General features: G+C 40.0%; 1 protein-coding gene across 2 annotated transcripts in view; it reads left to right on the top strand.

The window, feature by feature from the left end:
- Window positions 1-26,127, top strand: part of SEPTIN7 (septin 7) — a 55,942-nt gene that overhangs the window by 28,514 nt on the left and 1,301 nt on the right. The window contains exons 2-12 of one of the 2 annotated variants that reach the window (XM_062622434.1): window positions 1,832-1,938; window positions 7,480-7,580; window positions 8,182-8,316; window positions 10,690-10,807; window positions 12,514-12,606; window positions 13,766-13,862; window positions 15,897-15,948; window positions 16,562-16,687; window positions 20,910-20,930; window positions 23,791-23,926; window positions 25,689-25,828. In XM_062622434.1, the coding sequence (XP_062478418.1) occupies window positions 1,832-1,938; window positions 7,480-7,580; window positions 8,182-8,316; window positions 10,690-10,807; window positions 12,514-12,606; window positions 13,766-13,862; window positions 15,897-15,948; window positions 16,562-16,687; window positions 20,910-20,930; window positions 23,791-23,926; window positions 25,689-25,828 (1,126 nt within the window). The remainder of the gene's footprint in view (window positions 1-1,831; window positions 1,939-7,479; window positions 7,581-8,181; window positions 8,317-10,689; window positions 10,808-12,513; window positions 12,607-13,765; window positions 13,863-15,896; window positions 15,949-16,561; window positions 16,688-20,909; window positions 20,931-23,790; window positions 23,927-25,688; window positions 25,829-26,127) is intronic. The other variant, XM_062622445.1, reaches the window with a different exon arrangement.

The following is a 26,127-nucleotide window of genomic DNA, read 5'->3' as shown; positions in this document are numbered from 1 at the left end:
TTTGCAATAGAAAGAAGCTTCTGAAAACTTAGTAGGGAAGCCTCTCAGCTGCGGCTCACCCTGCCCTAAAGATCTTGCAAACACAGGAGTGCAGAAGACATGAGCCTTACAACCAGACATATTTAGGCACTGTATTCATCATGCCCTTCTGAAATACTGACTGCATCTGACCACAGAAAAGGTAAAATCTGTGATGGCAGTGACAAAATGCTTGTCAGCAAGCCTGTCCCTTCTGCTTCAGGTGTCACCTCTGCTATCTTGAGCTTAGAACTTGAGTATCTCTTTGGTCTTTGGCTGCTGCAGCCTGCCTTCCTCGCTGTCTCCAGGCTGTGCTTGCAGCCTGGGCTGGCTCATGTGTTGGGCAGGGTGAGCTTTGGAGGGCAAGCCCTGCTGCTATTGGAGCCAGCCTGCAGGAGCTCTGGTTGCAGTGTTTCCTCAGCTGCTAATCTGTTTGCAGTCTCTCTAATCAGATTTCTCTGGTTGGTGCTGCAGAGACTTTGTGCTACACCACTGTAATTGAGATGGCTGATGTGTTTCAGCTAGCTGGTGGATGAAATCAAGCCAGCTATTACAGTGGAGACAAGGGCTTGTCTGCTGAAGTTGGGAACTGCTTTTTGTTTCATGACTCTCAATGACTTGCATTAACCCAGGACATTGATTTCAAGGCAAGTTTTGAAGCTTTCAGAGCTGTCTCTAAATGAGCAATAATTTGTTGGGGATGAAGGGATTAGTGAGTTAGATTTTTCTTTTCGAAGTGTGAGGCAGTGCAGCCCATTCTCCTCTCTCAGTGACAATATGTAGTTTGCACCCAAATTTAAGAGCAAATTTCTGTGTGACTCTTTTTTTTATTTAGCTAACAGCACTGCATCTGAAAACTTGAACAGAAAACATCATTTTAATACACTTTTCCCCTTAGTTCTCATGCCAGTGTGAATTGTCACAGGATCACGGAATAGTTTGGTTGGAAGGGGCGTTAAAGCTCATCCAGTTCCAACCCCTGCCATGGGCAGGGACACCTTCCACTAGACCAAGTTACTCAAAGCCCTGTCATGTTGAAATGTCTTCTTTACAATAGAAAACTGAGCAAAAGGCTTGTCTTTAAAATCCTGTCATAAGTAGATCTGAAATTCCTGTTTCTATGGAGCTGTAAATGGGGGAGAGTGGGATGTGTGTAGTCTTTACTGTGGGAATTGTGACTGTATTGGCTTGGATTGTCATGGCAGTAGTGTCTCCAGGTTCTTTAGTTCTTTAACGAGGCTGACTTACTGTTCCTTGTGAACAAATTACCAAAACTCAAAATCCAGTCCCCCTTTGCTGCCCCAGCAACAACGTTTGCAGGCAAACCGCATGGTTCTGAAACTCCATTTTAGCTCCTGTGGCTTTAGTAGTTAGACCAAACTAATCTCAAACTCTCTTCACCCCTGCCCTTCTTTTTCCCCTTCTCTGATAATAAGACTCTCAAATAATACTTGAAATAGCTCAGTCTGCTTTGGCATCATGCTAGGAAGGCATACCAGGAAGATAGCTTCTTTATGGCGTTGAATGTGGGGTAATACCATCTTTGTGTATTGTAATGGGAGCAATGGAGAAGTGCTAAATGCATTCAGTACCTAATGTGATCAGAACAGTGAATGTCTTTAGAATCTGCCAGTGACAGTTGGATTTGCAGGGTCTTCGTGAAACTGGCACAGACAATAGATTCTCAAAGCCTTAGAACACAGTGAATGTTTTGAGGTATTACATTTCAAGAGTATTTGAAATTTAGTTCCAGCTGTTTTGGCGTTCAGTGTGATGCTCCTGGTTTAACTGAACCTCTTCTGTTTTCTTCCAGGTGAATCTGGACTGGGAAAATCAACATTAATCAACTCATTATTCTTAACAGAACTGTATTCCCCAGAGTATCCAGGTCCTTCACACAGAATTAAAAAGACTGTCCAGGTATGTCGGGGGGGGGGGGGAACTGCAGCTTGAACAATGTAACTTGCAGTATAGTAATCTAAGGTGATACAGTTGTCACATAAGCACCTATATTTCAAATAAGTTACGCCACAGTGTGAATCACTAAGAAAGACTCGGGGTGTCTTTCAGTGACCTTAGCTATGCAAAGCTTCCAGGTTCTGAAAGTTGTAGCGTATTGATGTGGGGGAGCCCTGAAGTACTTTGTGCACTGCCTGTACTTTAGAAACCTCATACGGGTGCAGTCCTGTTTGGAAATTGAATGTTTTATTATTAAATAAGGTATTGAGTGTATCTGTAGAAATACGTAGATGTGCACTAAAACCCCTGACTATTTAAGGCAGGCTTCTAGAAACCAGGTATTAAAGGATACAGCTAATGTCTAAAGGGTCCAACAAGAAATCTGGAGGGAGACATTTTACAAGGGCCTGTAGGGGCAGGCCAAGGGGAATGGCTTTAACCTGCCAGAGGGGAGACTGAGATGAGCTCTTAGGCAGAAGCTCTTCCCTGTGAGGGTGCTGAGGCTCTGGCACAGGGTGCCCAGAGAAGCTGTGGCTGCCCCATCCCTGGCAGTGCTCAAGGCCAGGTTGGACACAGGGGCTTGGAGCAAGCTGCTCTAGTGGAAGGTGTCTCTGCCCGTGGCAGGGGTTGGGACTGAGTGAGCTTTAAGGTCCTTCCCAACCCAAACAAGTCTGGGATACTGTGATTATGCAATTCAGGTTATGTTCATTGAATTCTAGTTTAAATAACTGAGGATTAGATTCCCTGTCTCTGGAAGATTGTATTTTATATTAATATAAAATATTTTATTTATATAAAAACCATACTTTTTCTATTTTATTTATAATATAAAATATTTAATATAAAGTATTTTATATTAATATAAAATATTAATAGAAATAGAATTTACATAAAATCTAACACAAAACCCACTGAGACATCCTTCACAGATAACTTGGTCCCACCCTGGCTAAAGATGGATCAGGGTAAGAAAAATTAAACCAAAACTGTGTGTGCAGGGTTTCCCAGTCTGAGTTAAGTGCTTTCATCTGTTAGGTGGCGAGATGAGATGATCGTCTGTTCATCCTGACCTTTTGAGTTCTTCAGAGGTGGTTTGGTTCTTTTTTCCTACTTCCACTGTGTGGGCTAAAGCCTGAGGGTGGCCAAGAGCTGCCAAACCTATTTTCAGTAGAGAATTGGGATTTATTATGACGTAGCAAATAATGTGATAGGAATAAAACGTATTTAAAGACTACCTTCCCCCTTAGAAACTACTGCTTGCTTTACCTAATGAGTATTCTTCTTTTGGAGTATATTTATAGCGCAGGATTGCTTTTCCTTCAGCTCCTTGTTGTGATGAATGAAAAATCAAGGGTACCGTTTTAAGAAGGAAACTGAAACTGTCTCATTTCAGTGTCACTGTCTTAAGTGAGGATAAAATTGTTTCCCCCTACACCCCTGAAAACTGTGTGTGCTGGCAGCGTTGTATATGATGTGGAGATGATGCCAGTCAAATTTGAAATCCAAGAATTACCAGTGGGAGCTGCTGTTTGGCAAAGAGCACAAATCCCATGGATCCAATTTAAACCTTTCTAAGGATGTCAAGGGTTTTGTGGGGTAGAGATGAGACAGACCACCAGAGCATCCTAAAATCTCCGTGGTAATAATTGCCTGTTCCTGTATGCTGGGAATAACTTACTGTTCAGGAATTGTACAAGAGACTCTTGCATAGATAAACACCAGCTGTGGTTTGGGCTGGAAAACGGTCACAGTTTGCAGCTTGGTGGGGCAGGTCCTGTGTATTAATTCCATGGAAAAGACAGAAAAGCAGTTAACCGATCAATGTCAGATGAATTCAAACGGAACTTCTTCAGAAATGATGGGTATGAAATAGGTTTTCTCTGACGGTTATTTGAGTGTCTGTAGTGGGGTATGGTCAAGGCTTGTTTAATCCATTAAAAGCAGCCAAGCTGTAACAAGCCTCATGTCCTGAGCACTGTGCAGGAGCTGCCAAGGAGACCCGCGTGACCCGGCTGGCTGGAGTGCATGGGAAAATGGCTGTTTGGAGGAGACTTTGATTAAAAAGCTTTAAATTCCAAGACTTGAACTAATGTTTTCCGTGAATCCCTCTGGAATACTTGCACATCAGATGATAGGATGCAGTTGGATGCTTAACTATGAATGACATTAGTTTACAGTAATATTCTGGATCTTTGCCAGATGCTGCTTTCTGTGCCTTTGACCATGTATGGACACATCAGTTTGGGTTAGAAAAATGCTACTTTACAGAGGCACCTTCTTCACCTACTGTCTCTTACTAGGGCTTTCTACTGCTTACAGTATATGTTGCATGTGGTCTGATTGTCCTTAACACAAGCGTCTGACATTTAATTTGATAACTAATGTTTCTTTGGTAGCAAGATACCTCCATGAATGCATGAAATGAATTGAAACCCTTCCCATGCAGTAAGGTCTGCATTGTCTGCAGGGATTCAGTTGAGCAGGCCATTTGTCAGAAGAGACCTTCACCAATTCAGCCATACTTAAAGCTTCCAAGCATACAGAATCAGGAAAAATGTTTGGCGTGGCATTTCTGAGGCTCTCCTGACCTTCCTTTTCCTTTGCTATAAACACACATTCAAGATAATGTTTTATTAATTGCTTCTTTTGTAAAAGCATTCCACTGTGAGTGCTTAATCATTTAATGGCTCTTGCTGGGGATTTTTGTGCTGGAGAATAAAGCTGATACCTTGTAGCACTTGGCAAGAGTACAGCTCTTAACATTATCATCTCTAATATTCTGAAAGTGCTAGGAGTTTCTTATACTTGCAGGGAGTTTGGTTATAGGAGGGGCTGTGTGGTTACTGTATGCAAGATAGCAAAAGGAATGTGAGGAATCAGAAGTTAATCTCCTGTGTGCTGAAGCTTGTGAATAGTAAACTCTTGGCTGAGTTGACTGTGTGGCTGGGGATTGCTGTCTTGAGTTCTGGCATTGATTATGTACAATAACATTTCTCTGTGGAACACTTGGGGTGGGAGGGAATTCACCACAATTAAAACGTCAGTTTTTAAAGCACTGCATGTGTTCCTGGGTTCTCATGGCTTTGGACTGGACATTTTTGAAAGGTAGGAGTTGTGCAGTTAGTAAAAGGGTAACTTGGTGGTGTCTTAGGCAGGTATGGGTGCATCATTATGTTTTTACTTATTTGTTACTATTTTTTCTTCTTTAAAACCTTCCTAACCTCACAGTAACTCCTGCTGAAGTAGCAGGTTGAGTCGGGTGGCCTTCAAGTCCACCCCAACTTGGATTCTTCTGTGACTAACATCTCTGTAGCCAAATGTTGGGGACTCTTGTTTTATGAAGCTGCCTTACTGGGACCCCCAACACAAGAGGGGTGTGAACCTGATCGGAGGGCTGGAGCAGCTCTGCTCTGGAGCCAGGCTGAGAGCTGGGCTGGGTCAGCCTGGAGAAGAGAAGGCTCCTGAAGGGGAGACCTGAGAGCAGCTCCAGTGCCTGCAGGAAACCTGGAGAGGGGCTTTGGACAAGGGCCTGTAGGGACAGGCCAAGGGGAATGGCTTTAACCTGCCCGAGGGGAGACTGAGATGAGCTCTTAGGCAGAAGCTGTTCCCTGTGAGGGTGCTGAGGCGCTGGCACAGGGTGCCCAGAGATGCTGTGGCTGCCCCATCCCTGGCAGTGCTCAAGGGCAGGTTGGACACAGGGGCTTGGAGCAAGCTGCTCTAGTGGAAGGGGTCCCTGCCCGTGGCAGGGGTTGGAGCTGGAGGAGCTTTAAGGTCCCTTCAACCCAAACAAGTCTGGGATCCTGTGATTCTTTTTTCTGTTTTTGTTAGGTGAGGATGCAGGTCAGGACAACTGCATGCTGTGAACAGCCATATTGCAGTTGAATTATTTTTTGAGACCCAGCAGTGAAAGGGATTGATTTGGCTCAGGTAAGATCCCTACTGATGAGTAGATAAAATTAGCATCCAGCATACTTGGAGGCTGAATACAGAGCTTTCTTTGCAGTCAGGTTACTGTTTTCTGTGGTTTTGTGTATTCTTTCCTGAATTAGAAGCAGTGTTCTGCTTGTGCAAGAGGTATTTATTTGGACTTTCTGGTAGAGTGTTCATTTATCTTGTAGATCTACATTGCATCACATACCAGTGATTGCAAAGTGGTTACAGCGGTGTTCAGGTGTGGCTGTGAGAGAGTGTTTCATCTATAGAATTAGGGATGTGTAAGTGCTTAAGCAGCATTGATATGATCTCTCAAATCTTGAGCTGGTCAAGAGACCATCCAGGTAGGATATGTTATCCAAGTTTCTCCTCTCTCTGAAAGTTCATTACTGAATTTTCTTGCAGATGTTCACTTAGTTGTATTTAACTTTCTTTTCTCTCCCCAGTTAAGGTTCAGGAGGCTTAACAAATGTTAAGCAGTGAGCAACAAGTAGGTATCAATGTCTGCCAACACCTGTGTGGCTCTGAAAAAATGGCTTGTGTGGTTGATTTCTTAAATCAATATTCAGAACACTGCATCAGTAGTGATTCAAGAAGAATTGCCTTAATATCGGGGGGGGGAAGCTATGATTAACTATGTGAGCAGTTGGCAAGCGCCAGCACACTAACTTGAGTTTGTCATTTCTTACTGCTGTGGAGCAGACTGATTCAATGATGGTGGTGTACAGTGCTTTTGCAGGCAGATACACCTGACCTTGGCATTGTCAATTACTGAGGTGTTAGAAGACAGAAGTGGGTAGCAGTCCATTTGCTGTTTAGCCTGTATTTTCTGTGTCATGACATGCTTCATCCGTTTGATGTGCTGGCTCCCAGCTGACTGAGCCGTGCTGCACATGGGTGGTCACAGCGTGAGATGCGAGTTCCCACACCCAGGGTCTTGCATCATGCTTTGTGCTGATGCAGTTACCTTCTGAGCCAGGTTTCCATTGGTGATCTGAAGTAACAGGAACCGATCCATTACAGATCACTTGAGGTCTAGCTCAGCAGATTGCAGCTAGATTGTATTACTTTCCAATATCAATCTGTTTGTAACAGGAAGCCGTTGCTTTCTGTGATTCTTTTCCCAAGCATTATACTAGCTGAAGAATAAATGTGTTCTTAATAAAGCATTATCAGGGACTAGAAATGTAGTGTCTAAGATGCTTGGGGGAAGGATTAGTTTTGAAAAGTGTTGTTTTCTTTGAGGTGACCAACGTTGACAATTCCATCAAGGATAGCACGTGGTTAGGGTTGTTCCTGCTTTGATAGGAGTTAAAATATAAAGCTATACTATATGCCTTACCTGGGTTCTTTTATCACTGACTATATAAATGATTGCCCATTTGTTCTTTAAAAAATAATTATTATCAAATTACTGGGATTTTATAAGCCAAACATGGAGCCAGTATCCCTCTGAAGCAGAAAAGTTAGCAATTCAATGTCAGACTTCTTACTCCTTGAATGCTTTTCAGTGTTTATGATGGGTGACTAAATTGCTCAAAGTTTGATCTTTTCTCATTAATTTTACAGGTTGAGCAGTCAAAAGTTTTAATCAAAGAGGGTGGTGTTCAGTTACTACTTACAATAGTTGACACACCAGGATTTGGAGATGCTGTGGATAATAGTAATTGGTAAGATGTTTGTCTGTTCTCCCACAATAATTGACTTGTGTTTTGTGTGTGCGAGATACGCCTTCTGACATGTTCTTAAATGCAGCTTTGATCTTCATTTAGAATATTAATGCTTTTAAACTTCTCTGTTAGCTAAAAACTTTTAACAACTGTAGTTCCAAGCACCTCTAGAACTTGACTGAAATGCTGTCAGCTTGTCCCATTAAAGTGAATGGGGCGTTTGGCTCTCTATCCACTCATGCAGTGTGCAGAGCAGAGTTCTGTGCTGTCACAAGATGTGACCAGTATAGCGTGTTCCTTTGGCTACTGTTCTTAAGTGTTCTATTTAATGCTATTACAGTGAAGGTAATTGTGTTTGAGAGGGTTTTTCAGTGAACTCAAGGATTGTATCTTCAGAGCTGTGTTACTCAGGTGGGTGTAGAGGAGCTGGTCACTTAAAATAAACTGTGTTGAAGACCTTTAATTTAAAAAAACAACCAAACCAAATCCCCCAAATGCACACAAGCCATGGGGAAGCAGGGTACATCTCTTTCTTAGCAAAGACAGACTTTTTTACATAAATGATATAACTTACAGGTTTTTATTCATGTAACCTCTGCAGTTGGCAGCCAGTTATCGACTACATTGATAGTAAATTTGAGGACTACCTGAATGCAGAATCTCGAGTGAACAGACGTCAGATGCCAGATAATAGAGTGCAGTGTTGTTTATACTTCATTGCTCCTTCAGGACATGGGTTTGTATTACTGTATTTTGTCTTTTCTCTGTCTTTTATCTCTGGTAATCATCCAAATTTGGCATTCTTAGTTACGTAGAGTTCCAGATAGGATTTTTGTAATGGCCTGCAGAGCATGCTTTATTTCAAAGATGAGCTTACTTTGGCGAGTCAAACATCAGCAAGCCAGACAAGCAGTAAGTTGGAACACCAGGAAACAGGATTGCACATTAATTGCTTAACATGAAAAATAGTATTAGAAAAATTAAAACCATCCAGGTGTTCACAAGTGCTCTGCCTATTTGTAACATATGTCTGGTTTTGTTCCCATTAGAAGGAGAAACTGGTTTGCACTTCGAGCCAGCAGGATTTTTCCTTTCCATTCTTCCTCCCTCCCTTTGACTAATGATAAATTGAAGTTTCATGCATCTTTGTAAGCATGCTTTAATTCACCTGGGGTGTAATGGTTTGTAAGTGACAATTCCAGTGTAGGCATTCTGGATGTCTATTTAATCATGCAGTCTTCCACCCCTGCTTAGCTTTTAACTTGATCAGACTTCTATCTAGTGGCAGAGAGAGAGAACTGCACTTCCAGGCTGTATTAGACTCAGACTGACTAGGTCTGAAGTTGGTTGGTTAGCATTTTATCACTGTGTTACAACTCATTAAATTTGTCAGATACTCGTAAGCTGCACCTTTCAACTTTGGAAAGAAATCTTGGGGGGTGGAGAAGAGTTTTTCTTATGTAGCCTTGCTTAATGAAACAGTTTCTGTTGTTACAGTTTAGCATGCATGTTTGTACTGTCATTTGTGCTCAAAATGCTTTTCAGTTTTAAATTCAGACACTTGAATCCTTTGCATACACTGTTTTATGAGTGTGCAAAGTCAAAACCCTATTTAAGTGAAGGGAAGATGATTCGTTGCTTGCTTTAGTCAATCTCTTTTTGAGGCAGCTTTGAGATTCTTCAAAATAGCATTTGTCTTCCCCCCACACACCCTCCTTTTATCTGTTAACTTGTAAACCAGTGGGAAGTACAAATTGTTTAGGTAAGTTTTGGTCACTAGATTTGTAATGTTAAAAGCTGGAAAAGTATGTTCCTTGTGCAGGTATTCAGTGTTACTTTGGGGCAGAGGAGGCATGTAAAGGTGAGCTAGGTTTCCTTAGTGTTTTTCAATTACCTGAGTAAATGCTATTTCAAGAAACAAATGGAGCACGGAGAAAATTGGTGCTGCTCTTGGCATTCCTCTCATCTTTGAGATACTCTTATCTGAAAGGACATTGCTAACTTCCTACCTGGTTTTTGTGGTGGTGCAGTCTTTGGTCATGTTTCCTGTGCAGACGGTAGCACATGGGAGCTGTCAAGTGTGAATTAAAACATTTGTAAGGGAACTTACTTTCTGTGTGTTCTATGACTTTCATGCATTTATAAAAGTCAGAGGGAAAGTACATGAAGGTGAATGGGTAGCCAAACCAGTGCTCTTAATCTAGATGTGCATTAATGTTTGTTATTTAATGGAAACATGCTGAGAAACTCGGTGGCTGGTAGAAAATGTTGAAGTGAAGTATGCGTTCTTTAGCTTGTTTTTATTCTTTTATGTATGGTTTGGAGGAGAAGCTAAATTTGAGTAACAAATGAATGTGGGTTTAATGTTTCTAATCCTAATTTCTTTTATATGAGAAATAATCCTGTTAAATCCTTTAAATTAATCCTTTAAGCCTGACTGAACTTACTATAATTCTGAAGCATTAACGCAACAAAACCTCTGTGGCTTTGCTTTAGCAGCCAGGAAGTACTGACCACTTTGATGTACATTGATGGTTTTATATCCCCATAGGGTGGGTGTTGTAGTTGTCATCTGCTTTAACAATAGGCTTTTTGTTCTATGGTGTGATTTAGAGGTGAGGTATTTCTACTTCATTTGTACACAGGCCAGTTTGCTGTCTTCTGCAACCTAATGTATAAAAATCTGAGCAAACTTTCAGGAAGAAGCATACAAAGAAACATGACTTTCAGAAACTGAAACAGTGTCTGTGTACAGAGAGTGATGCACAACTGTAAACTCTTACCAGCCAGGCTTCAAATGGGACTGTCTTCCACCTAATGACATGAGCTTTACTACCTTTGCAGGAAGTTCTTATCACTTACTTAAATGAGTGTAGTTTCAGCTAGCAAAAGTCTTGTGACTATTATTAATACTAACAGTGCATTCCTCTGGGATTATACAGTGCTAGGGGATTTCCTATAGCAGTTGTAGGTAGCCTTTTGAATTTCATTCAAGCATCTACCATTCATAAATCAGTGTCTTAAGAGTAGTTGTCAGGACAAATCTCAACTCATTTGTACATTCTTGTTTCATGAACATAAATTGCAAAGTTCTAATGCTGTCTTTCAGACTTAAACCTTTGGATATAGAGTTTATGAAGCGCCTGCATGAAAAAGTGAATATCATTCCACTCATTGCCAAAGCAGACACACTTACACCCGAGGAATGCCAGCAGTTTAAAAAACAGGTGAGTTGAAAGATTGATATTTACAGCATGGGATAATTTAGCAAGTTGATCCCTGTGGAAATGGTGAGATTTAACTTCTTGCATGCAAAGTTTAAACCCTGCAGCAATGACTTGAGACAGCAAAGCAAAGTAATTTATATCTCTAGATTTAATTATATTTCTTGGTGAAATAATCTTGCTTCTATCCTCAGGGGAAGAGGTTTGAAGTGTAGTATGATTCTTGGCAAGTGAAATAATTCACTGTTGAGATAAAAATCAGGAAGGGAGGAAGGGAGCTGTCAAGATTTAGGAGCCTAACAGAAGTTGTGTGTTAAAGGAGAAAAAAAAGGGTGGTTTTAGCAGTATCATGGTATTACTGATTGTATTGTGGTGTTCACTTGCGTGTTGATGTGCTGTATTTATTAAAGCTTCAGGTGATTAGATGAGACTCAGTATATCTGTTGTTGAGTCTCGGGCAGTGGTAATGCATTTTAAAGATGGTGAGATAGTCTAACATTGATAAACTGACAGATGTCTTTATAGAATAAATTTGGTGTTAATATCTCCAAGTGGTTTATGTTTTATTGCAACTACATGATCAGAGTAGAACATTTAGGTATTGTTGTTTATAGTCTTGATTTAAGCCTAAAGGCTCAGTCTGATCTTACAGTCTTGATTCAAATCTTATAGTCTTGATTTAAGACTAAAAATTAAAGGATGTTTTCTGCCTTGGAGGAACATAAGCAAGGTGCTGTAGCTCTGAAGTCTGTTTTGGTTGCATTTCATAGGGTTTTTTGATGTAAAGGGGGGGAAAAATGGTAGAATACAGAATATCTCTGAGTTTATAAGCAGCTTTATCAATGAGTTGATGTTAAACAGGGGAGACTTTCCCAAATCAAACTCTGAAAACAAGCCCTTGCTTGAACTGGAAGCTTATACTTTCGTAAGGTTGCAAATTCATGAAGCAGAAATACTCCCCAGGGCTCTGCAGTGCAGCTCTCAGCTGAATGGTCTGATTGTTTTCCATTCTCAGACTCTGGAGAACTCATCAGCTTGGCTTTAAAAAAAACCCTCAGACAAATGGAGCCCCAAATCAGTACAGTCTCATTCTTGAGGATCCTGTCAGTTATTCCCACATTCTTATGGGTGCTTGCAAATATTTTTCAACACAGCTAACTGCTCAAGTCAGTCCATCAGTCACCAGCTCTATTACAATAGGCAGGAGATCCGGCTTCGAGCAACTGATGCTAAGGTGAGCTGGAAACAGAACAGAATAGGTGCGAGAGCAGTCACTAATGTGGGAACTCAAAGGGCTGAAGTATGCCTGCAGTTATCTATTCAAATTGGGGGGGGTTGAGGGACTCAATTGCCAGACTAGTCTGAGCATTTAGGCTGTACAGGATTTAGGCTGTACAGGATTAGTTTTTGCATGGGCAGGTTGAGTTCTCAATAATGAAAATCTATTTGTCCTGCTCTAGAAAACTGACATTCATTTTTGCTGCCTTGTCTTATGGATGGTATTCTGTTAGCTCTGAGGCTCTGGCTCTGATCCTGTCTTCTGCCTAAGGAGAAATGGTCACAACTATGAATCCTTTGGGGTCTGCTGATGATGCTACATATCTTACTTACAATCTTACATATCAAGCAAAAGGAGGGAGAATCTGGCTGCATCAAGAAATGGAGTTATTACAAAGTATGAATTTCTCAAATAACATTTTTGGTTTTAGATAATGAAAGAAATCCAAGAACACAAAATTAAAATATATGAATTCCCCGAAACGGATGATGAAGAAGAAAATAAGATTGTTAAAAAGATAAAGGTAAATCTGGGGGGGGGTAAAAAGCTGGGGGGGGCGGGGGGGAAGTGAGTGAAAAGCTTCTTGTCCTTAATGAGGAGCCCACCAAAATGTTTAGAAGATACAAATCAGATGTAAAGCTGTTCTAAGAGTCAGTGTTCCTTAGCAGAGGCAGTAAATGACAGTCCTTTAAGGGGTAAAGTTCACTATGAGAGGGCTGGATCACACATTCATTAATAAACTCTTAAAAGGTCACTTTCTTTTTATTCCATCCCTATTTGACTTCTAGCCACCTACTACAGTTTGTTTGATTCTGAGCTTTGAAGGAGGCAAGGGTTGTCTTTCAGAGGTGTGCATGGCACAGAGTATGTGCATTACAATTAATAGCTGACTAATTGATATACTGAAACCTTAATGGAGATGAATGACTAAAGAAAATCAAAAGGCTCTTGAAAGGGTTTTACTTTGTTTACTCGTGGTTTTGGGCTGTTCCTCTATGTTGGGGTCCATCTTGTATATGTTTCTTGAGCCTTGCTTCTGTTTGTTCAGTAGCTTTAACAGCTTGCAAGAGTTTTGAATTCTTTGTTACTGTGGGAATTGCCGAGGATAGATAAACACAACAGCACAAATGGAAGCGCTTCTGGGACTAAGCCCCGAAAGAAGAGCAGAATAAGAGCAAGGACAGAAGTCCAAAATACATAGCATTGTACACAGTTCCTTTCAGCTGCTTGAAGCTGCCCTTGGCTCCTTTGTTGCTTCTTGCACTGGAGGCATTTTTGGTTCAGCTGACAAGAAGAATTTGTAATTGTTTGCCCAACCTTTGAAAACTGGGAACAAGAGCTGCTCCAAGTCCTTATAACCAGTGGGAATATGAACTGCTAAATAATTACTGTGCAGTTGAGTAAATAGGAAATGCTTTGCCTGTTGCTTAGCTTACTAAGTAACAGTAATGTCTGTTTCTTAACTAGATTTACAGAATGCAACTCTATCAGGAATTTCAAGTAGGGGTGTATGTATGTCATTAAACTAGGCAGAGGTCAGTAAACAGAACTGTTCTCGCACGTTGGGTAAGCTCCACTGCAGTGTTCTAGCACCAAACTGTATGCATCAAGTTTATCCATGGGCATGCTTTCAGTACTGGCAGTAGAAATGTTGATTTTTAAAGTAATGCTTTATCTTGTAGGACCGTTTACCTCTTGCTGTGGTGGGTAGTAATACGATCATTGAAGTCAATGGCAAGAGAGTCAGAGGAAGGCAGTACCCATGGGGTGTTGCAGAAGGTAAGGCTTCTCATGATGCTTTTTCTTTATCCCTTTAAAACTTATAAGAATTTGGTCTGTATTTGAAATGTTCAAAATGCTTAATTTGAATGTACTTTGCTCTGGAAAGTTGCTGAATATATGATTTTGTTATTCTGACAATCTGCGAACAAGGTAAAGCTTCAGTAATGCGTAACTTTGCAAGCAGATTCATTTTGAAGCCTCAGTGAGGAATTGTAAAGCCTGTAGTAACTTACTGCAGTTGATGAAGTTTATATTACACTATTTGCTAGCTTTCTTTTAATTGTCTTCATATAAAAACTATGTTTCTTAAATTCTTCTTTCTAGAATATTCACATTATACATGTTAGCTTGATTGGCTTGAATAGCATAAATTCAGTTTAAAGTTTCTGGAAGAATTTGTTTTTTTTTTTTCTCCAAACTTCTGAATCTTAATTCCTAGGATGTAACAACAGGAAGATACCTAGGAATGAATTGAATACTTATCTTAAATTAAAACTTACTTAAAACTCAACTCCTACTCTTACTAGAGGCCTGACAGTAACTGCCTGTTCTTCTGGCAACCATAGCTTGTGCTTTAATGCTGCTTGTTGATTTCAGTTGGCACATATCATTAAACCTTTTTACCATCCTACCAAAGGATACAGCATGCTGTATAGTGAAACAATCACTATTAAACTGTTTTGGTTTTTTTTCATGATTGTTAAACTACTTCTTTGCAGTAGGCATCTATTTAAAGGAGATTTTTTTGTTTTCTGACAATCTCTGCCTTCCAAGGGCACTGGAGTATGCATTTGATGCAGTGTAAAATAGACAAAAAAGAAGCCCAGCTCAACCAACAAGCAGTGTATGGACCAAAACTTTAAAGAGAAATGCTGTAGCACTTTGAAGTGCGTGTCTGGCAGGAAGTGAGGTTTGGCCGGAAGTAAGAACCAGCTGTGCCAGAAAGGATCAAGCTTTATTTAAGGCTCTTGTGTTGGCATTTTGGAGAGGTACAAAATGCTGCTGCTTCTCTTTATTTTTAAGACAAACTTCACAAATGTTTCATGTTCATGTGATTGTACAACTTTTGGAAGTAGCCTAACTAAAAGGAGCCTCTTTAGGTGCCTTTGAGCCTGTCAGCTAAGGACAGAATACTCAGAGATGCTGCTGCTTTGGCACTGTGACTTCGTGTACTGTCTGAGCAGAGCTTACCAGCTTATGTAAAACCATAGGGTAAAATATTGCAGGAGTGCAGATGCAAGATGGGCGCATGAAGAGGCTGCATGCTTTATTTTTCTGTAGGAGTCACTGAACTTACTTGGTTATTTTAATTTCTTCATCCTGTTTTAATTCCTCCTTCCCACGAAAATGTCCATCTCTACTTCAGGGGCACATTGGAACCTGCCTCATGCCTTTCTTCTGTGTTTGCCAAGAGCTTTCTATGTTGTCTTCTCTGCATGCCAGAGGGGTGGGCATTTTTCTTCAGGGTTGTCTCATTGTCTATCAGGGAAATCCCACTCAGCCTCAGTCTCTTCTACAGCAATGAATGATAGGCACAGTGGAGTAAGTGGCATCTAATGACAGCTGCATCAAATGAAATATACAACCTTCCTGTACTTAAAATGAAGACTTTTGAAACCCATTTGGCAGGGCAGGGAAAACAGACTGTGTTAAGCCTGTTGTCTGGAGGTTTGGATGTAGCCGAATCTAGACTGGCATCTTCAGTTAGTGTCTGATCCTTATACAGCTGCTCTGGCAGGGCCTCCAGAGGTCCTCCAAAGTTAGTTAAACAGGTGAAACTATGTCTGTTGCAGTAGCTTATTCTGCTGTAGCTCAGTTTGCCAGTAGGGAAGCATAGGAACTTCGCTGGTAGGATTCATTGATCTAGTTATATTGTCATTGCCTCCCTACGGTTAACATGCATTCTGTTTTAGTAAGGAAAGGCTAGAAGTACTCTGTTGGAGTGAATACAGGCAGTGGGTGGCATCTAAAAGCCTTAGCTCTGTCTAAGGCTCGGTTGGCATCTCAACAAAACTTTACTTCTCTTTGCAGTTGAAAATGGTGAGCACTGCGACTTCACAATTCTGAGGAACATGTTGATAAGGTAAGTAACATAACAGGTAACATATTTTCTAGTGTCTGAGAGATTGGGAAGTCATATATTGGAGGAAAAAAGGGTTTGAGCTGGTGAGTTGGTATTAATCCCCATATCTTATACTTTATCTTGTTTAACCACACATTTAGCATGTGGTGGTGGTGATGATTTTTTTTTAAACAGCTCTCTTTACATTCTGAGTACTTGTTCTTGTTGAAAATTGTGATGAACCATAGGAACCCAAGTTGATAGAAACTAGCAAGTTTTGGCTTGTTTGTTATTGCTGACATGCTTTGATGCACCTACTACAGTAGTAATAAGCAGTTTCCATATCTGCTCTACAAATCCTTGCAAGTTTATCCACAGAACTCAATTTTTCCAAAGGTTGGATCTGTAAGTGAATGTTTGGAATATTGCAAACTGGAGATAGTTCAGTGCAAAACTAATTTGGTATTTCTGTGACTGTTGTCCTGACAGCTCCAAATGGCAGAATGACAACACTGTAGGAAATGGGACATTAATGGGGAGATATAATTGAATTAAGTCAATCTGCACATTGAGCACGGACTGATGTTTTTCTGTGTATTTGTGCACTAAGCTGATAAGTGACTCTTATTGACAGAACTCATATGCAGGACCTGAAGGATGTCACTAACAATGTACATTATGAGAACTACAGAAGCAGAAAACTGGCAGCTGTTACATACAATGGTGTTGACAACAACAAAAACAAAGGGCAGCTAACAAAGTAAGTTCTTGTGAAGGCTGTAGTGCACTTGAATCTTTTTGCTCTGATTTTTGGTCGCTTGGTTGATTTTGTGTATGTGTGGTGGGATTTTTCTACTATATTTTAGGGGGAAGGGGAGTGTTGTTTGTATTTCTCTTCCAGTCAGTTGCCTCTTCACTGTGTTCAGGTCTGTTTTCAGACAGTATACTCCTGTTCAGACAGTATATTCCTGTTTCCTTATGACTTATTTTTTTTCTGTTCACTAGCATTCACACTACTTTAACTGAACACATTAAATAACTGGGGTTTAGTTAGATTCAGTTCTAAAGAGAGTTCATTAGTGTTTTTGTTTTGGTTTCTATACTGCTTTTGGGATTACTGCTTTTTTTGGCACGAATGCTCAATAGTAAGTGTCAGGGATGATTTTGGCAAGAATGGGTTAATATCTGTTTAGAAACTTGGAAAATCCAGACCTGCTACTGTCATCTTTGAAGTGCTGCCCCGGCTACTTCTATGGTTGCTTATCATGGCAGGGAAATGATTACAACATCTTTATCTTTTGTGAGAGGAGAGTTGCAATGCAGAGGGTTTTTGGTTTCTTGCTTCTTTATTTTAACCCTAATATGTCATTTTAATTGCCTTTGACAGCAAGTTGTTTGCCAACCTCATGAAGTTATTGGAAGATTTAAAAGTAGGCTCTACTGTGTTCTGCATTATATGCCACTGCTTGAGAATAGCTACAGTTTTAAATTTAAGTACTTTTCCTGCTCTGCATGGATCAACTGTATCAACAGTAATTAGTGATGAAATAATAATTAGTAATACTCTTTTCTGAATACAAATTTCCCAACCAAAATATTCTGTTCAGCTAACAATATGGCAAATTACAGCTGTTCTTCCTGAAAGAGATCCTTGAAATTACATGGGAGCATCTGCTATTCCCATCCATATGACATCCACAAAGCCATTTTCCGTACAGGAGTGTCTATTCTACATTTTCTTAATGCTTTGAAAGTGACTGTGAAGGAATGATTGAAGTGGACACAATTTAGTTTCATCCAGTGTGAGCCTACACAAGACTTCCCTGCTGAGCACTGACAAGAAATACAATAGTACATGTCAGTTACATCAAGTCCTCAGAAGTGTACTTAAACTTACATAAAGTTTGTAGTGAAGGCAGGTGTTAAAGATAATAGTTTTTATATATGCATATCCGTAACATAGAGGTTACTTCTCACTGTCATGTTTTTTGCCATCTTATTTTTAGTGGTAACACTTTGGCCATTTCTTCTTTTGTGCATGCTTAGTTTAGTGTTAGCCTGAAGCTACAAACTTAGTCCACATAAGGATTAATTATTCTGCGTTCAGCTTAAAAAGAGCAATGCAGTGATTTATTTTTTTAATGACCTTTTATTCCCATATTGCAAACATAGCAAGATGCATTTCTGTATAAATTGATACCAGAAGGTTTCAAAACTACTTTCATGTCCTTCATTCTCTTTCCTTCCCCCCAAAGCTTCCATCAGTTGCTGAGAGCTTTGCTGAGATTTCTTTTTTTAGCTAGAATTTACACTAAACCGGCCTGAAATTCCTCTTCCTGAAGCATTTTCTGCCATCTCAGGTCACTGTGCTATCCCACCTGAATATTTCCAGGTAACTGTGCCTTTTGGAACACTCTTCTCTGTAAGAAACATGTTGCTCAGAACACTGCAGTGCTGAAGCTCAGAGGTGAATAAATACAAATGGAGCTTTCAGCTGCCAGCTCTTCTTTTTTTTTTTCCAGAGAAGAAATAAATGATCACAGCTTGTTTGATTCAGCCACTTGAAAGGTGACCCAGTCTATTTAAAACTTGGAAGACATACTTTGAACCTTTTCCTTAAAGCTTGTTCCTCCAAATGTGCGGTCCTTGATAAGTAAATACATAAGATTGAGCACATATACCGGCTATGAAGCAACTCAAGCTATTCTTATCTTGTTACCTTATCCATATGTGGAGTTGCAGCAATTTTCTTGGCTTCAGTGCATTTTTGCAGTTCTGAACCTAGCATGGTTGAAGCAGCACAGCAGGAATTTTCCTAACCACCATGTGTCTTCCTGGAAAATAACTGAAAGAGGGAAGAACAAATACTAACAGTTTATCTGTACATCCCCATAGGAATTTTATGCTTGCCTGCTTTCCTTTTGCATGAAGTGTCTGTCTCAAAATGGGGCAATATTTGACTTGGCCTCTGGAAATTTGATTCTTTGAAAGGGGGCAGATCCTATATGAGAACAGAGACATGCTCCGATGCTATTTGGTGGTATTACAGGCATTCTGCTAAACACAGATACAGCCCCTGGCTCTGGAACCTCCTGAGCTGCCTTTCTTTTGTAAGCTGGAAGGGTAGTTGTAAGAGGAGATGTACATGCAGTGGTTCTTGTGCTTTTCCAGAAGCATCTCTTACTGGCAGCTGTTGGAGACTTTACCTTTTGTACCTTTAAACCAGCTGTATTTTTACGATCTTAGCAAATCTTTGTTTTCATGCAACTGTTCACATATTTCTCTGCACAAAAATGCAAGCATGAAAACCAACAAAAGGATGTGCTGTGAGGTTTGCTAATACCGTGGAGATGAATTGAAGCAGTTCTTTCTGTCCAGTTGCTAATTTTCTCTCTGATTTGTCTCCTTTGATTTGGTGAAACTTGCAGTTGTCTCTTCTACGAGTAGCTTGTTAACCCAAGAGCAATTCAAAGCAGGTATTTCCCATGATTATGTTACTTCTTTTGTATTTTAGGTTTAGTATCTGATTTCTTCAAATTTTCAACATCCAAACTATTAAGACAATAAAATGTCAAGGCTAACCTCCACATATATGGGTAACTTGTCTCTTCAAGCTAGGTGGTAACTGTAATTTCATGCATGTGTTACATGACGTGGGCAAATTGGCATTTATTCTGAAATGTAAATGTTTTAACTGTAGAAATCTTTTCCGTTTGCTGTATGAAGCTGCTGTCTTCAGTGAGCTTAACAGGAAAACCTTACTTATTGAAAGTCATATTTTACAATGTAAAGATGAGCTATATCCATCTACTAAACTATTCAATAACCTGTCACACAGGGTGACAAAATACACAGTGCATAGGGTCTTCTTGTGTTGTTTAAGTTAAGCAGTTAGAAGGGTGTTCAGCCTAGAGAAGGCTACAGGGAGGCCTTAGAGCAGCTCCCGGTGCCTGAAGGGGCTACAAGAAACTTGGAGAGGGGCTTTGGACAAGGGTCTGTAGGGACAGGCCAAGGGGAATGGCTTTAACCTGCCTGAGGGGAGACCGGGATGAGCTCTTAGGCAGAAGCTCTTCCCTGGGAGGGTGCTGAGGCGCTGGCACAGGGTGCCCAGAGAAGCTGTGGCTGCCCCATCCCTGGCAGTGTTCAAGGGCAGGTTGGACACAGGGGCTTGGAGCAAGCTGCTCTAGTGGAAGGCGTCCCTGCCTGTGGAAGGAGCTGGATGAGCTTTAAGGTCCCCTCCAACCAAGCCAGTCTGGGATTCTATATTCTTTTGCCAATATTCTTAGCAAATTCTCTGAAATGGCTCTGTTGTGAAGCCTGTCTTACTGTAGGGTGAGACTTGTGATCAGAATCTTCAGGTTTCCCTCCTCGCCCTTAGTGTTAAATGAAGTGCTAACACAAGGCGTACTGAGGTTAAGCATCATGGTCTAGGGAGGTGCCACTGCAGCCAAGCCTTCTGCAGACCTCTGCTGGCCCTTGGAGCCGACTGCTCTTTTTGTAGCACCAGAACATGCAGGGGGTTTAACACAATGTCCTATAGTAGATGATAATATTTTAATATTATTATATTTAATATTATCATAATATTATATTTTGATGATATCTTAAATGAACAGGTAAACTCAATACAACATTGGTTTCCAAAAACTTGTTTGGAGCACGTGGTTGTTCATGTCACTAAAAGATTTAATATCACTTTAAAAGCATGTGTATTCTAGGGAAACTCTTCCTGGAAGTACCTGCCCATCAAACCTGCATTAATATTTACATGAGGTAGTGATTTACTAACTGAATTTGAAATAAATATAACAAGCTTTAACTAACAATCTTTCTGTTTACTATGGACAAATTGACTTTTGGGGGAGCACATAATAAGCTTTAGGAATCTGTTACTAATGAGCTTAGTTTGTAAAGTACTGCTTTTTGGTTTGTGGTTTGATTTAAGCCTGCTAAGCTAAGCTTCTGTATTTTTTGTTTTTTAGATTTGACACAGTTGAAGGCATGTAAGTGGTTATTTAAATTTTTCCAAAAACCTTAAAGAACGGATTTGTAAACACAACGAAGGTTTCACTGTTTAATGCCTCAAATTTCAAACAGTTTCCTGTTATCCCGCTCTTGGAATTGGTTTCCCCACCCCTTCACACCCCCATAGCATTAAAGCTGTGCTAATGTAATCTTTAGTAGTTTGTAAATACCTTCAGTGACAAATCTGTCTGTAAAAACCCATCCTATAGAAACTTTTTGGTTGAGCTTAATTTGGTCTACAATAAGTAGAAGTACATATATGAAGAAATACCCCCAGTTTCTCCATAGCTCCATCACCTTTATGTAGATACTTATAAAGAATTAGTGGAATTTTCCTCCTTGCCTGTAAATGTACAACTCCTTGTTGTATTGTGGAATTAGTTATTTTAATCTTTTCTGGCCGTGCTTTTATCCTGTTGCTGGTTTGCAGAGGTTCCGCTTTGCGCGTATCTAGAATAACGTTTAATTTCTGCAGGTTAACTCGGCTGTTTTAACATGCATCCTGTTGAATCAGGTAGAAGGTTTACATCTTTGGGTTTTTTCCTTCAGCTCTTTTTGTCCAAATCCCGTCTGTAAGTTCATCATCAAGTACAGGATGATGTGCTTTTACCCACGTCACATATGTAAGACCTAGCAAAACCCAGTTGTGACCTACGTTGTGAAACTCTCAGCTGTAAATGCTCACTTTTTACTCGGGTTTTCTGTGCAGACTGAATTTTACCCTTGGTCAAAAACGGCTCACAAGGCTGAGAGAGTTGGGGTTGTTCAGCCTGGGGAAGAGGAGACTTCAGGGAGACCATATTGTGGCCTTTCAGTACTTAAAAGGGGCCTATAAGAAAGATGGGGAGAGACTTTCCAGGAGGGCTTGTTGCGACAGGGTAATGGTTTTAAACTAAAAGAGGGGAGATTCAGGCTGTATGTAAGGAAGAACTTTTTTACAATGAGGGTGATAGAACACTGACGCAGGTTGCCTAGAGAGGTTGTGGGTGCCCCGTTGCTGGAGACATTGAAGGCCAGGCTGGATGTGGTTCTGGGCAACCTGATCTAGATGAAGATGTCCCTGCTCACTGCAGGGGAGTTGGACAAGGTGACCTTCGAAGCTCCCTTCCAACCCAAACTGTTCTGTGATTCTACGACATCCCTGTTAGATTGTTGGGTTGCCAGTAGAAGGACATTCATGGTCTTTCAAGTCTGTAGGACCTGCAGCAACGATTCCTCAGTATTCAGGTCTACTTCCTAGGTTAATTTCTGAAGAGCAGATACGTTTGAGAACTTTACACTTCTGAAAGGTAACAATAGCCTTGTTTTGACAGCTGGTCAGCTTCCACAGACTGCTACTCACCACTTCTTTCATTTGCTCCTTAATTTCATGTAGTATTGTACTTCACTGTTTAACCGTTTGTTTTGGTTCCTTCTTCCCCCCACCAGTTGTCACCTTAAAAGAGCTAGTACTGGAGGAAAAAGTTCATATGGCCTTGAGTTTATATGGTGTTAGTTACTTTTACGTGTGGATAGTTACTGAAAATGGGCAAGCAGGAAGGATAAAATGAGACATTAATAGTGAACCAGGTGTTGACCATGCATTTGATACATAACCTGCTTTCCTTTAAGGATGAATGGCAAAGTCTGAATCAAAGTAGATGTTGTTAATTATGTTCAGTCACCACTGAAAGTTAAGTCAGTTCCTTTCTCTTTTTAGAATACTTTCTCTGCATGATTTGAATCAGAACAGTTTGAGGTTTGGTTGTGGTGGAGTTTTGTTTGCTTTTTTTTTGTTTGTTTTGATTGGGTATTTTAAAGAAATTAAAATGAAAATACTATTTTTTGATAGGGTTTAGGTTTTAGATTTTTCTGGTCTGAGTGACTTTTGCATACATTCCAGTAGATATCCTCTGCTGATTGATTGCAATGCTTCCAAACACATTCAGTTCTTTTTCTGTTTCATTTTAAGCCACACATATTCAAAACTGCAACAAGAAGCCAGTGATTTGTTTTGATCTTTGTCAAACAACAAAAAATTCTTACAAGGCTGTGTAGCAATCATCACTGGATTAAAATCATCCTATTCTATTGGACATTTAATATGAAACTTGCTATTTAAAACCTGTAGCACCATCATGTGGATTAGAGGGCTTATACAGCTTTAAGAATCCAGTGAAATCCAGGAAAGCATTTACTATGATGTATATAGAGAAAATAATAAATCATTAACATTATTTTTATAGGTTAAGTTTATTAATAGCTTTCTAGAGGGAAATTTCCACCTAATGCTCTCATGAATTACTGACGTTCAGTTGCCCAAAGTTGCTGTCGCTTCAAAAGTATGACCACAGCCTTCAACACAGGTGTAATGTGTAACTTACTCTTGGGCTCACTTTGAACAGTGAAGATTTAGGGAGGAAATGGATCTTTTGTCTGCAGTGCTCTTTAAATTTTGATTATGTCCATTAATTTTTGTATTTATTTGAACTGGAAGGAAAAAGATGCCTTAAGATCACTTGGAACATGTTAATTCGGGGGGGGGGGTTGTAACTTTGATTTCCTCTCTTCCCATGACCAGGTTCTACTAAGGACAGAAACTCAGGAGTTTGTTAGCCTAAATATAATGTAAAAGTATTGTGGGGGAGGAAAAGATACTTTATGAAATGTCTTTTTGAGGAAAGCTTAACTGAACAGTTAATATAATAATGCAAGTTGAGTTGAAGTTAGCAGTGCATACAGTGGTGTTAATTACCTTAATGCGTCAGCATCTTGATTGTGTTTTTTACAGATGCCCTAACGTAACAGACACAGAAAAAGGTGGTTCTTATCTAACTTGTTCTTCTGGATTCATGGCAGGAGCCCGTTGGCACAGATGGAGGAGGAAAGGAGGGAGCATGTAGCCAAGATGAAAAAAATGGAAATGGAGATGGAGCAGGTGTTTGATATGAAAGTTAAAGAAAAAGTTCAGAAACTGAAGGATTCTGAGGCTGAGGTAATGAAAACGTCTTAAACCCCCATACGCAGAGACTGAACAAGTGTAGGGATGACTCTCTTTGCCAAGACTTTACAACATAGCATCTCTCTAGGAGCTGATTCCACGCTTAGGTTCTGGGACTAAAGACAGCTCAGTTACTCTTTGTCAGCTTGCTGTCATTGCTGAAATGGTACAAACCCAAACTTAAAATGTAATTTTCATGTTAGCATGCATTGTCTTTTTATTTTCACAGTCGCAGTATGACAAAATACTCCTTAATTTTCTTTTTATGCCTGTTTCCTTCCATGTGCTTTAAAATGTCCTTGGGAGTTTCATGATTTACATAAGTCAATGCAGTAATGAGAATTTGCTTTGCATGTTAAGAAAGCATGTCAGGAATTTGCCAAGATGTTGATAAGAGATCATCGACATGAGAGTTTCTAGGCTAAGAAAGAGGGATATGTTATTGTCAGTGAACATACATTTAATATAAATTATTAAAATGTTTCCTATTTTAATTCCTGTCATCTCCAGGAGAAGCCCTCACGGTGAAACTGTTTTTTCTGTGCTTCAAGCAGCTCTTGTTAAGATACTATAAAATTACATTTCAGTAGAAAATGAATTCTGAGTTTTAGGAGGGCAGCTTCTCATAAGAAGCCAAAGAGAGAAGTTCCTAAAGAAAGTTTGGCTCCAAATCTGGGGGGAAGTGAGGAAACTTGGAGAGGTAGTTGAAACACTTGGCAGCCTAAGCACTGGAAGGAGCCAAGGCATACTGGATCAGAGGAAAAAAATCAATCTAGATGATTTAGTTGGGTTTTTTTCCTTTTGGAGAAACGAATAGATAAGGACACTCTGAGCAACTTGAGGATTTTAAATCTTGATGCTTTATCTGGATCACAGTGTTTAATTAGTCACTTGATATATCCTTCCTCAATTTCTGTCTTGAACCTTTATGAACCCATTTATACTTCTGCCCTCCACACTCCTCATTACATGAAAACCAAACATGCATAAATCTGTCCCTTTGGTTTTCATGTTACTACCTCATCTGTAAAAGGAAATATGTTTAGAAGGGTTTGTGTAAGACAGGGACTTTCAAAAGAGTAAGGAAAGAGGGAGTTTGATTTTGTTAGAACCATGTTAGACCACACAGAAAGTATCACTTTTCCTGACTGAGCATCCGTTCTCACATACAACACATTTGGTTGTCAGTCTGTCCTGTCAGCTTGCAGGAGAGACTTATACTCTTCTAGCAGTGCAGGCAGTTCACTGCAATAATACTAAAAATAATTCATTTAATTAATGAATAAATTAACCCACTTCATAATAATGGCTTCCCAAGCAGCTCTGTAATTCTATAGGATGAATTCAGTGTCTGTTGTTTTTTTTCCCAGGTAAAGTCAGAGATGCTGCTGACTTACGCATTACTGATACTTGTATGCTCTGCAACTTGCTTCTTACCAGTTGCATCAAATACCAAAGTATTCTTAAATGTCCTTTTGCTTGCCACATGTAGCTGCTTACAACTCGTGTCTGTAACTCGGGCAGCATTTGGGGTGTTTTCTGTTAACTGTAAAGAGAGGCTATGGGATTAACGTCCCTTTTGTTTCTGTTGTTGGCAGTATCTATAACCTCAGAGGTTTTGGTCTAAGAGTTACTTTCTCTGAAGAGAAGGTACAGTACGATGTTTTCATGCATTCATATAGCTGTTTATTACTTCAGCTCCAGAAGTTGCTGTGTTTTCTGCACTTACTGATGCTGTTCGTAACTTCCTGTATAGCTGCAACGACGCCATGAGCAAATGAAAAAGAGTTTGGAGGCACAACACAAAGAGTTAGAGGAGAAGCGTCGCCAGTTTGAGGATGAGAAAGCCAACTGGGAAGCTCAGCAACGTATTTTGGAACAACAGAATTCTTCCAGGTAATTCTTCCTTTCTCTGACATTGGAGTCTTGTCCTGCTGTTGTCAGTAAATGTTCTGTCTGAAAGGCAGTTTCTTTGGCAGTCATGGTCAAAGGCAGTTAAAAGTGTCACTGAAGAGCCTAGAAAAATCTTGAGCTGCTTCTAGTTACAGATGAGCACATATCATGAGTTGGGATAATGATTAGCTTTGCAGATTTGAATCTGCAGAATCACTGTATCCATAGAGCTAGATCTCTAAAAAAATGAAGTTTGTATTTGAAAGCTAGATTGAATCAGGCTTCTGAGGGATAAAGAGCTA

This window comes from Pezoporus occidentalis, unplaced genomic scaffold (genome assembly GCF_034315485.1).
Source record: "Pezoporus occidentalis ecotype Australia unplaced genomic scaffold, CSIRO_AGI_Poc_V1 ctg107, whole genome shotgun sequence".
Lineage (NCBI taxonomy): Eukaryota > Metazoa > Chordata > Aves > Psittaciformes > Psittacidae > Pezoporus > Pezoporus occidentalis.
Note: the sequence above shows the minus strand (reverse complement) of the source record. Positions and strands in the feature narration are given on the sequence as shown.